This window comes from Sceloporus occidentalis, unplaced genomic scaffold, assembly GCF_023333645.1.
Source record: "Sceloporus occidentalis isolate IW3139 unplaced genomic scaffold, rSceOcc1.0.p SCAF_35, whole genome shotgun sequence".
In the NCBI taxonomy this organism is placed as follows: domain Eukaryota; kingdom Metazoa; phylum Chordata; class Lepidosauria; order Squamata; family Phrynosomatidae; genus Sceloporus; species Sceloporus occidentalis.
In genome coordinates, this window is record NW_028317015.1 from 351,068 (window position 1) to 364,263 (window position 13,196).

The following is a 13,196-nucleotide window of genomic DNA, read 5'->3' on the forward strand; positions in this document are numbered from 1 at the left end:
GCAGAGCTAAAATTCCAGGCACAATTTGCCGCCGGTCAGCCAGATTTTACAAGCATCCATAGAACTGTAAAGTGTGGAACCTACAACAAATAATTAGAGAACAGGCACAGGGCAGATACTACCACGCTAAAATATTCAGAAATACAGAACAGTCACACAATGGGGCTATAACCATGGTAACAATATATCACAGAGAGCCTATACTTAGGTTGCGCCTAATGTAAATAGATTCATTTATTAGGCTAGGTTTCCACTTGGGTTTTTGTCCTGCGTTATTTTCTTGATGAAAAACGCCAGGAAAAACACCAAGAAAACTGCCAGTTTTTTCTGGCGTTTTAGCCTTTCTGTGGAAATTGCTTTTTTGACCTTAAGCAGTTTTTCCAGCCTTTACACGTTAGAATTGTCACCCAGCTAAAAGGGATTAGGATAAATGGCAAGTATCTGCCCCCTCCTGATGTCATTTCCTTGGTAGAGTTCTACTTAAACGCCCCGGCGGACCCTTTTGTCTCTTTTCTGTGGTTTGTAAGGCATGCTTTATTCCGAATGTCTGCTCCTCTAGGAAGATTGGCCCCAAATGATGGTGCAAATTGTTTGCTGTTGCTTTCGGCAGGCAGGATCCCGTTGGTTTGTTTGTAATGGGATGTTTGTTCCAAATGGTGTAAAATTCAATATGAACTTTGTTTTGTGTGAAACTGTTTGTTTCCAGCCTATTTCTCGTAGGACACACAGATACTGGGTCCATCCTCTGCATTGTAACTGGAAAAAAAATGCCATAAAAAACGCCAAGGCAAAACCCACATGGCTTTTTCATGGCGTTTTTTCTCTCCCATAGACTTCTATTGGAGAAAAACACCAAGATTTCCTTGCAAAAAACGCCAGTGTCAACATGCTGCGATTTTGAAAAAAAACTGCCACAGAGCCCAAAAAAGCAGAAAAACGCCACAGAGGACTGAAAAAACGCCAAACAGAAAAACGCCAAGTGGATATGGCATTGTGCGATTTCCTATTGAAGAACAGCTAACATCTGGCCGCAGCGTTTTTTCACAAAAAAACGCTGTGTGGCTGAATTGGTGTTTTTATGGGCGTTTTTAGCAAAAAAAAAACCCAAGTGGAAACCTAGCCTTAAAACTACCTATACCTTGAGCTTTCTGTTTATCAATGAATGTTATTGATCTGGAGAAACTGAAGCTGACATTATTAATTGTGTGATTATCAATTTCCTGTAATGAGTTTCTCTGCCTTCTCCTAATCCATCCTTATGAAGGCTGCCTGAACCAATCAACAGCAATCAGCAACTTAACCCCTTAAGGACAGAGCTGTTTTAAAAAAATTTTTTACCCTTCTTGAAAATGGCTGTTTTAACATTTTTGCCGTGTTGCTGTTTAGCTGTCGTTTTCTTCTCTCTCATTTACTGTATCCACACAGATTATATTTTTTAGGACAAGAAAGGCTTTCTTTAGAATGCATTATCTTGTTCATATTATCTAATTTACAATAAAATAGATTATATATAATATATGGTGAAAGGGATGCATTTTCGGGACATGCCTGGCACATCAATTGTCATCAAGGGGTGATCAAAAGAGGAGTGATAACCTAATGTGAACAATAATAATGCAGATACTAAAAAAGGGAAGTTAAGGGCTGCTCCTAAAATATACACCAGGGCCAGACTGGGGATCAAGAGGTGGCACTGGTACTATGTTTTTATGCTCACGCAGTATGCGGCAGGGCATATCCAGTCTCTGGCTTCATGCTCCAGCACCCAACCTGCCTCTGGAGTGTCAGATTGGGTGAGTAAGGGGCGCAAATGGTCAGCTCCCCACCAGGCATTTTTTTCTTCAAGAAACATAATGATACATATTGTCTGTTGCATAATAACTGAATCACCAAATACAACAACCTTACAATGCCAATTGACGTTACCGGAACAGCAACCCTTGATGGCAATAAACTATTATCTCAAGTGGCCATTCATTCATGTAGAGTATCCTTCAGGAGTCATAGACTCTGTTGTACGGGAACATGAAGGTTCCGTTGAGTATGGAGCTGCGTGTGTATCCGTGGGAGCTGCATTTCCCTTTATTTATTTTATTTTACTACATTTATTCTGCCTTCTTTAATTTCTTTCTCATCTAAAAAGTCTTCAATGCACCATGTCCATTAATGGAAACCACCGTTTCATTTATCTGTCCTGTATGTCTTCAACAGAACTAGCTAGAATAATTGCCTGTAGTTAGGGTCTTGCAATGTAGATTGCTTATTTTAGTTTGTAAGCACAGTCACATAGATGGCGGTAGATCAGATTTAATGATGTTTTTTAAAACTGTCATTAAGGGAGACGTGAAAACGGCCCAGTATTCATAATACTAAGGCAATTTAGCATTCTACAAAGCTGATCATAGGATAAATAATAATGCTGTGCCGTAATAGGGGATAAATCATGACTAGCTCTAACACCTGCTGCTCCACAGTGTGTTCTCCAAAGATCAACAGGATTCACACAAGGAAGGACCCAGAAACATAACTGTTCTAGACTGCCTGGCATATCACATGCATTACCCACCTACCCTTCACAAAACATAACAAGATAAACTCAAAATAAAAGAATGAGTATGTAACCTCCAACCTGTGACTAGCGAGGTCAGAGAATAATAAATGACTCAACCACCTTGAAACTGGTCTATCAAAAAAAAAAAATACAAACTCACACAAACACCATAACACACAGAACTCAAAACATTTCTCTTCCACAACCTGTTACCCATTTTGTACCAATGCTCTACTTGGAACATTGATGACTTTTGCACCCAGAATGTAAACCCGTCCCTGGCGTTTGTACATAACATTAATTCTATATGTGTATATTCCATTAGCAAAACTCAGTCCGGCCATTAGAATCCCAAAGGTTCCAAAAAACCAAATAACATTTTAAAAAACAGGTTGCTCAAAACAGTGCAAATGTCCTAATGCTATAATAAGCAAAAATTCCAAACTAGATTATTAATAAAAATACATTAGTAGTATAGATGGCAATAACGGAGCACCTTAAAAGAACAACACCAGAGTCTTCTTCCATGGAAAAGTAGAAAACCCCAGCTGATTCCAATTTCATGTAAAGCTATTTCTTTTTAAACTATTGGAATCAGATAGACACAATTTCAATGGTAATTAGGCCAATTTTCTGTTCACATGCAAGTCGTTTCTGTGATCTCTGCTTGTTAATCAAGGATACGGCAAATAAAATGATGCTGCTGTGCCAAGGTTTCATTTTATACATTCTCCCATACAGATAGAAATACGCTGCTTTCAGACTAGCTGGCTGCAGTTTCACCGTCAGCACGTGAACGCATAACATGATAATATGTCATAAAAAGCCTACAGCTACAATTATCTATTTCATTTTAAAATCTACGGTGGACACATTCTGTGAAACACTTCACTTTATTATTATTATTAGTAAGCGGTGACTTAAGGTCCAATAACCTACAATATGGGGTCTCTATCAGGGGTCAATAGTATTACAGCTACAGTCCATTGGTGATACCTTCTAAGGTAGACCGTGCTGTCAGTGACAATAGTATGGGAGTAATTATTTCTTAGGATATAAATGCAATAAAGAATCAGAAAAAGTGAGCAGTGTGCTGTGTTGTGTAGCGAGAGGCATTATTAGCTAGAAGAGGGAGGTGGTTCTGCTGATGCCCGTGGGGGCCAGCATGGCCAGCATGGCCAGAGTGGGTCCTGACTGGGCTCCCAAGTAGGGACAGGCTTTGGTGCCAGTTTAGGTAGGTTGAGGATGGGGTTTAGGGGGTGGTTATTTAAGGGGTTGTGACACAAGGTTTGGGGACATCTTGTAGTCACCTTTCCTTGTGTTGTTTGTACCACCCTCCCTCCCTGTTTATTGTGTTATGTTGGGGTATTTCTGCTGTCACAGCCGGGTGGGTAGCTTACCAGGCATCTAGGGGGTGTGAATGCTCTGGGGGCATCAAGAATTTGATGGGAGGTTCCTGGTAGGTGGTGCTGGGAGCCTCAGGTTTGGGTTTGGGCATCTTGGTATGTCCGTCCCTGTGTGGTGGTTGCTAGTTTGCCTGGCTTTATGGTCTTTGTTGATTATTTATGTTTATGGATGTTATTTATTATATTTATGTGTTCAGTTTGGTAGTCTTTGCCCTGTTAATGCAATGAGGTGTCCGGCCTAAGGTTGCATGGCATTGACTTGGTTAATAAATAAAATTGGCTGTGGCCTTTTCAACCCAAGTTTCATGTGTCTTTATTAGGTTAAGGTAAATTGAGTGGGGGGCCTTTATTGGGATAAGGTAAATTGGGCAGACAAGATGGGCCAGATGGTTCCAACTGTTTGCCATTGCCATGCACTATATAAAAAAAAAAAGGACGATGGAGTCCAGTTGGCGTCAATGTTTGTGGTTTCCATTAATGGACATGGTGCATTGAAGACTTTTTAGATGAGAAAGAAATTAAAGAAAGCAAGATGTGTATTTGTTATGCATTGCATAAGCATTTATATCCTGGCTCACCATATAAACAAAATTCCAAGATGACATGGCTTTTACTGCACGGGGATGCTTTTATACGAAACTAATGAATGGGTTCAAATAAAGCATGCTGTAGGTTATAAGAAAGTTCAGCTTCAGACAGCGGAGACAATCAATGAACCAGACGGCCGGATGTGAATTAGGTGACCTAAGTGTCTGGAACTCCAGCGGATTCTGCTGGTTTGTACAGAATATTGATCATATACTGTGCAGTACTTATTCGAACCATCATTCTGACCAACGTATACAATGCTGCCTATGATGTACGGAGACATTTAATTCAAAATGCGGCATTATAGGACAACATGTTAACCTTGCAAGATATGCACCAAAAGTAACAATCTCAAGACAACATCACAGTGAGTATAAAGCATAATTACCTTAGTAATTGCAACACAGAATTGAACAATGTAGCTAAAAATATAATTTCTGGCCAATTACTAAGGGTGGCACATGTTTCAGATCTTTTAGGGGGGGCTAGAAAAAACTGTAAAAAATAGTATTCAAAATGACTGATTAGATCTTTTTTATTTAGAGAGTAATGGAAATGGAGGACTAGCTACAGGATAACACCAGCAAATGCAAAACTTTAGTAAATAAATCTAGGCACAGGAATTAATAGACTAGTCCAATAGGCTTTAAACGACCACGTCAAACGAGGAGTGGAATTACGAGCCATGTAGAGAAGACCTTGTGAGTGTGGCCTTATTTAATGCTATTTCACATAGTGTTCTCTTGTCTCTCCAACAAGATGACATCTGAGCAGAAAAGTTGTCAGGCTGAGCTTCTTAGAACAAGACACAATGGGCACTGCTCCTGTATTAATGCGGACGCCGATTACACGGTGAATGATTGAGGTAGAGGTCATCATGACATTTCCCAGAGCTTTGGCGTTGGAAACCTGAAAGGCTCAGTGATAATGTGTCCCCAGACAGCATGGTGTTGAACATAACATTTCAAAATGCTTGGCTGTCACTCTCTGAAAAAACCTCACAGGTGTTATTTTCTAGCTGCAGAAATCACAGATATTGGGTCTCGCTTAAAAGCCAAGATATGATTAGAAACCAAGCCGCAACCGTACATAACAGCGTGGGCATTTCACTTCGGCAACATCCATTTAGTGTTTTCACAACAGGGCGACTGTCACAAGCTGTGTCACTCAAAAACAATCCTTTTATTAATACATAATGAACGTAACTAACGGAACAAGCTACACTCCAAAGTGAAGCACTATAGGAAATTGAACACGTTGTAAGTGCCCCTTCCACCGCCTGGATGGCATCTTTAAAAGAACCTGGATTATATTAAAACTCTTCTTCCTAGCATTTGCCGTGAAAGACAGAAAGCTGTACTTTGCCGGAAAGTCTACATTAATGACTATGTTTTAGGTGTTTTTGAAAACCACTTTTCATAGCTAAATGTAAGTACTTTGGTGGACGGACCTCATGGACACTCGTGCTGCCCTCAACCTCTACAGTATATTGACCATTTTATTCTTTCATAAGAAGGTCTAATAACATAAAACCAAAGACAGATACATTTAAGACGCCTTTTCCATTTCTATGGCAACAACCTATCGGGGCCTGATTTTGTATAACATGACAATTTAGTGTTCACAGCAAAAAAATATGAATTTACAAATAAAGAATGATTTCTGGGGAAGGTTTGGGAATTCAAGAGTACCAGTGATGATGCTTCTAATGCTGCATATAGTTACAAAAGTGTTTAATTATGCAAAAAAAAAAGCCATACATATTGTATAATATCATCTATCATATGATATATATTATGCATTGCTGGAATCTGTAGGCACTATATGAATTCAGTATATATAGCCACAAATATAAATTTACTGTATCTGTATACACATTTATTTCTTTACACCACCTCTAACCAATCTCATTATTTACCCCCCTTGCCCACAGGAGGTTCCTGATAATGTAGCTCTACCAAGGGCTGATTTATTCTGGGAAGGAAAGGACAGACTGTTATTTCCCAAAATAGAAGTCCCTGCTAGAAGTCTGTCTTGCTTCAGGGAAAGCAAGCACAGCATAAGTGGTATGAGAACCCAGCTGAGCAACAGAAATTCTGATTCACACCTACCTGCTGTCTTCAATCTTTTCTTGCGAGACTGTCATTTTCTCAGTTTTTTCAGAAGTCATTTTGCCACTTAGCTTCTTCCCCCGGTTCTGTTGTAGAAAGTGGAAAGAAAATGTATATATACATAATCTACTTGCTTTCCATTGCAGTTTGTTATGCACCTCAAAATATGACAGTAATGGCTCTTCCGTGGCCACCGGTTATTCATTTTTTCACAGGACAATCAGGCATTTTTATTTATATTATTCTATCTATTATTTATCTATTATATTCTAACACCTTCTGATTCTGTAAAATGAAGAGGTTTGAGTTTTCGGTCAAAGATTCATAACCCTGGAACTCAAGGTGTTGCTCAACTTTCCAGTGCCAAGAATGGTCAACTTTTCTTTGATTTAGTCATATATTTTTAATTAGTTCCTTTCCTGGGTCATTGCATGGCAGGAACCAGCTAGACACATTTAGTTCAGGGTTAATTTCTGACCAAAATTCCCAGTATAGTATCCTATTAAACCATATGACCCATAGAGTCGTCACTCCTCCCAACATTTCAAATGGCCAAAGGGACACTTTTGATTACAGGCTGCGGAATGGCTTTAGTGAGACTAATGGGGCATTAGTGAGACTTTAATTAATCAAATTATTTTTCTAACGTACTAAATAAGACAGTGTTTGATGTTTTTATACACAATATTATGGTTTTTAGGACTGTGATGCATTCATACTCATCATACTCATCATGCTAGTACCTAGCAAAAAAGGACATCAAGAGAGGAACAAGGGACCAAGGTATTTGGGTCCAAAAGTGACAATGACAATGTACACTTACTAATTCTACCCAAGATATACCACATTTCTAGCACTGACTGAATAAAAAGCTGTCAGGACTCGGGTGATCAGGTCAGGTAGGAGCCCATGCGCAGGGGATACTTGGGGTTCAGTATGTAACCCACGGTGCATGATTATGCAAACAAAGACACCACAAACAGAAATCCAGGTAATGCAGTGTATTTCATGTATATAACAGGACCAGCAAATAAGGGTAATATAGTCTAAGCAAGTAACCGGACGTATGGCAAAATAAAATACAGGTAATAAGTCTTTTGGCAGGGAGCCCGCTTGGAAGGGCACGACAGACAGAGAGCCCGCTTGAAAGGGCACGACAGACAGAGAGCCCGCTTGGAAGGGCACGAAAGGCACACAGCCCGCTTGGAAGGGTACGAAAGGCACACAGCCTGCTTGGAAGGGTACGAAAGGCACACAGCCCGCTTGGAAGGGTACGAAAGGCACACAGCCCGCTTGGAAGGGTACGAAAGGCACACAGCCCGCTTGGAAGGGTACGAAAGGCACACAGCCCGTTTGGAAGGGTACAAAGCAGGGAGTCCACTTGGAAGGACACAAAGCAGGGAGTCCACTTGGAAGGACACAAAGCAGGGAGTCCACTTGGAAGGACACAAAGCAGGGAGTCCACTTGGAAGGACACAAAGCAGGGAGTCCACTTGGAAGGACACAAAGCAGGGAGTCCACTTGGAAGGACACAAAGCAGGGTGTCCACTTGGAAGGACACAAAGCAGGGAGTCCACTTGGAAGGACACAAAGCAGGGAGTCCACTTGGAAGGACACAAAGCAGGGAGTCCACTTGGAAGGACACAAAGCAGGGAGTCCACTTGGAAGGACACAAAGCAGGGTGTCCACTTGGAAGGACACAAAGCAGGGAGTCCACTTGGAAGGACACAAAGCAGGGAGTCCACTTGGAAGGACACAAAGCAGGGAGTCCACTTGGAAGGACACAAAGCAGGGAGTCCACTTGGAAGGACACAAAGCAGGGAGTCCACTTGGAAGGACACAAAGCAGGGAGTCCACTTGGAAGGACACAAAGCAGGGAGTCCACTTGGAAGGACACAAAGCAGGGAGTCCACTTGGAAGGACACAAAGCAGGGAGTCCACTTGGAAGGACACAAAGCAGGGAGTCCACTTGGAAGGACACAAAGCAGGGAGTCCACTTGATCAGGACACAAAGCAGGGAACCAGGAACAGTACAGGTGCAGAGCCACAGCAGGAAGGTCCATAGACTTCAATACAAAGGCCCTCACTGAAGGGCAGGGCAGGTTCATAAAGGCAGGGCAATTCAGGTAACAAGGCCCAGCTGGATGTAGACTAGGGCTCAACCCAGGTAACAAGGCACACCTGAGTTCTGAGTGCTCCAGAGGGCGGAGGGTGGCCACTAGTGGTCGCAGATGTAAACGCCACAGGTATAAAAAAGCCATGGTTCAGGTAGCGAAATATTGGTTCCTGACAAAAGCCCATAAAGCAAGCATGTGATTCAGAAACTCTGAAGCTCTTCTACACCCCCCCCAACATTTGAAATGGTCATTTTTGGGTGTGGTTGGGGGCGTGGCTAGGAGAATTGTATTGATTATGCATTTTATTTCCACAATTTGATTTATAAACATATGTTTGATTTACAGGGCTGTAGTAACAAGAAAAAACATATCTGCACAAATATTGTACAAAAATACAGTATACAGCTGATTATTGTGCCAAAGTTTCAACACCAGGTAGGGGAGGACCCTGGTCCACACTGGAAACTTACATACACACTCACTCTAACACACACAATTACACATACACACACTAACACTAAAATATACATACCTACAACACATCCTGTAAAGACTATATATACAGATGATACTGTATGTCAGAGCAATAGTTTATATTAATCATTTTGAAGAACAAATTCCGTTGACTTGGAATTATACTTTATTGAATGCACTTTCCTAGATAAGATCACTTCATTACATTACCTTGTCAGCCTCCGCCTGATTCAAAAGGTGGAGAATTTTGGCAGGTGGGGGTCCAAACATGATGTCCCTGAACACAGCACAGCCCATTTCTGTTCTCATGTTAGGTGGTAAAACTGCTTCCTCGTCTGTTGTTTGGATGTTTGGGATTTCTTGGTGAAAATCTAACGTCAAGGAAAAATTAATCAAGGTCACTCCTATAATTCTAACCCTTCTCTGAACACCCTTACTGCCACATATTAACACTTTATTCACGCTCGGCACCTCACACCTACAAATCTGCTCTTCCTCTGAACCCCCATATTATCATATATTATATTCATATTATATATGAACACTTTTCACTTTTATTTTACTAGAAATGAAACCACCCAGATTAACCAATTTATTTTGGTGACTGAAACATCAGTTTAATAGAAAATGACAACCAATTCAAACCGATTCATTAATATGTAGTTACAATGGATTGTCATATGTATTGCTCATCTAATCAACAGAATCCGACATTACTCCATCTGGTGTATGCGATTGTGTGACCATATCTACTTTGTAAAAATAGAATAATTCGAAGAGATACAGTAGAAATGCCTTGAGACCATATTCCATTAGTGCCTAGGGTGAGGTAGTCCTAAAATGCAGGGTCAGCGGGATGTTTCTAAATGCCACTTTTATTCCCCATTTTCTGTCATTACCATTGCATGGTACTGTATGATAGTAACATGTTAGCACAGGTAATAATAAAAATCATATTTCAGGTGCCATGTATATCATCATCACCCATTAAGGAAAGAAAACTATTAAATCACTAAGCGGACGTGACTTGGCCGCGGCAAAAGCTACAAACTCTCTCTAGTCTTCATAAATAAGATATTTTTTTAGCTTAGCTGATTGGACTCTCCAGGGATAAAACATAAATCAAAGAATAATTCCAGTCCTCAAGGGCCACAATATGTGCAGCCCTGACTTAAATCATATAATACATTTGCCACTGAAGACGTTGATGCATTGTATGATCTCTTATTACTTGAAAGTTGGTAAACAGGCTCCATGACTTATTATTATGGAGCAGTCACATACAATCAACATTCTGAAAAAAATACATTCAGAAATGATGTAGCACAAAACAGACGTGCACTTATATATTAGTTAATTATTAATTTGGTTCATCTGAATGGACCTCAGGCTAAATGGGCCAAATGGTTACCAGAAGTCAACTTGTATGTTCCATGTTTTAGAGCAAAGAGAGACAGGCAGGCACACATACAAGAAGACATCAAGACAAAGACAGCACAAAGCAATGCCGTCTGTAAGTTCTCATGCATCTTAAGATATTTGTGTAAAGGGACAATCTAATGCTGCCTCACAACAAAGAATGAAAAGTCTAGACCCATCGCAACCCTTGCCAGACAAGTGTCGGAGGTGATGGGAGGTGAGTATGCCATAAGGGCGCAGGCAGCAGCAAATGTTTTCGATTGAAACACATCTCCTGCAAACCAAGAAGCTAAGGGATGGGAAAGAGGCAAATGAATAGGGTGTTCTGTGGGATTCCCCCATGCATTTGCAAAAAAATTGAAGGTCCATATTATGGTTGGAATGTCCTTTAAATGTATTGGCTGGATCTTTCACAATTAAATTGGTGAAGCAGAAACAATGTTTCACTGTAAAGCATCTTCCGCTGAAAAGGAACTTAAACTTATACAATAATGTTTTATTAAGTTAAAATCCATCTTTCTCCATGAAAGGTCTTTCCAAATTCTGATACATTAAAGGAAAGTTAAGCAGTTCTGCTTCTCCCATTAGTATTTGCCGTGGTAGCACTATTAATGTTTTGGGCAATGAGTGGGAACCAAGCTGCTTAGAGCATTCCTTAATGCCATGAATAGTGTAAGGAGATGTAACGATTCTCTTTACGTTAGTGATAGAGTGCTTGAGCAGCTTTTGTTTTGCATGTGTTGGGTTGCATTGCTTATTGTTTGATTCTCACACCAGGGAACTTGCCCAGGTAGGCTACCGGAGTGCTCCCTCTTCTGGAGGAGTGGCTTTCTGGGGGTGTGGTTAGCCATGCATAAGGGTGGGGTTATCCCTTGATAGACTTAAGTGGGTGGAGAGTAGGAGGGGATGTGACCCGTAGACCCGGGGAAGCAGTGCTTCACCCCGAGATTCCAGGTGAAACTTAGAGAGTTCTCAGGTATGTTCATTCTCACAATATCTGCTTTAACACTTCTGTTTATTACAAACCTTTCTTATGTACTGTACCTAATGTGTAATATGTTTATATTTGAATTTGAGAATTGTAACACTAATTAGGGTTTTAATTAAAAGTGTTTCTGATGAAATTTCTTGTATCTATTATACAACAGGGTGATCGACTTTGGATCTTCCAATTATTTCCGATGTCACTGTCCACATTGTTATTCATGGGGCCTTTTGTGGTTGGATGTATTACTCTGGATGGAGTTCTCAGCAAATTTGCTACTTGCCAATAAGATTAGACATCTAAGACCTCAAAGATAACCTCTGGAGTTGAGTTCTCTTGACTCCAGGGGTTAAGTCGAAAGGCAACTCAACAGAGCAACTCAACAACTAGAAGACATATTTATTAACTACAATCTGAAACAAAGTGTCAGGGGAGATAATGTTCATGTGAAACGATCTAACATCTTGGAGTCATGCGGGAGAAATCTAATTTAATGAAGACTTTAGGGTCATCATACATCTCGCGTCTCATCAAAGTTTGAGAAAGTCTTTTTGTGGTTCCAATCAGTTGATTTCCAATGTACAGAAAATAAAAGTTATTGGGATGACTAAAAATGACTCAACCCTTTAATTTTTCAGTGACTATATGTATTATTGTTTTTAAAAAAGTTACAAATTGCACAAGCCGGGGGTGAGGGTGGAATTTTTGCTGCATATGTAACAGGCAAAGTGTGAAATCAGGCATTGTACAGTCTACCGATGCAGTGTATTGAATAGCTCGTTGGAGCTTGTTTCCAGGGGTTGTATAGAATGCTTGGAAGGTAGCCAAGGAAAGTGTGAAAAGAACGAAGACGTTTCATAACATCCTGATGCTACCTTACTACAAGTGAAATACATGATTTTAGGGTATCCGAGGCAACATATAAAAGAAAATAAATGCAATGCGGGAAAATAAAGACTTCAAAAGCTCTCAGTGCCAATTTATTTCCAGACTTACAAAGGACATGTCCAAGATATCTTGGGTTAACAGAGCTGACAGACAGCGACAAGTCAATGGTGAAGAAAAAGGGACTCAAAAGCGTTGCAGCTGCGCTCGGCGCCTATTTTTCAAAGAGCTACCTACTTACTATCCCCTTCCATTATTTATGATTAATGGCCCTGATTGCAGGAGACAACGTTGAAAATGGAAGAAATAAACCTAGTTAGGACTACTGTTATATTGTGACTCGTCAATGTTGTCACATTATAGCCACATTAGCTTATTGATGGCAGTGCCATGCTTAAATCAGGCTTACAACATTAAGGTATATGGCAGGCTATATACAAACCAAAAGGAATGGCCACAAATAGTAATACAATAGCAACAAACATAGTGAAGATAGGGTTTATATTAAATGTAGAGGCAACTCTAGATTTTTGTAGACCCTAAGCAAAAGTATTAATTGGGGCCCACCTTTAACACAAGTAATACAAATAATTATGCATAAACTGAGTAATTAAGTGTTTTAGGTCGCTGAGAAATATACATTATCAGTTTATATGATAG

At 40.3% G+C, this 13,196-nt stretch overlaps 1 protein-coding gene across 1 annotated transcript in view; it reads right to left on the reverse strand.

The window, feature by feature from the left end:
* Positions 1 to 13,196, reverse strand: part of MORN1 (MORN repeat containing 1) — an 87,144-nt gene that overhangs the window by 21,621 nt on the left and 52,327 nt on the right. The window contains exons 11-12 of the mRNA XM_089487821.1: positions 9,458 to 9,618; positions 6,657 to 6,742 (exon numbers count right to left, since the gene is read on the reverse strand). Of these exons, the coding sequence (XP_089343947.1) occupies positions 6,657 to 6,742; positions 9,458 to 9,618 (247 nt within the window). The remainder of the gene's footprint in view (positions 1 to 6,656; positions 6,743 to 9,457; positions 9,619 to 13,196) is intronic.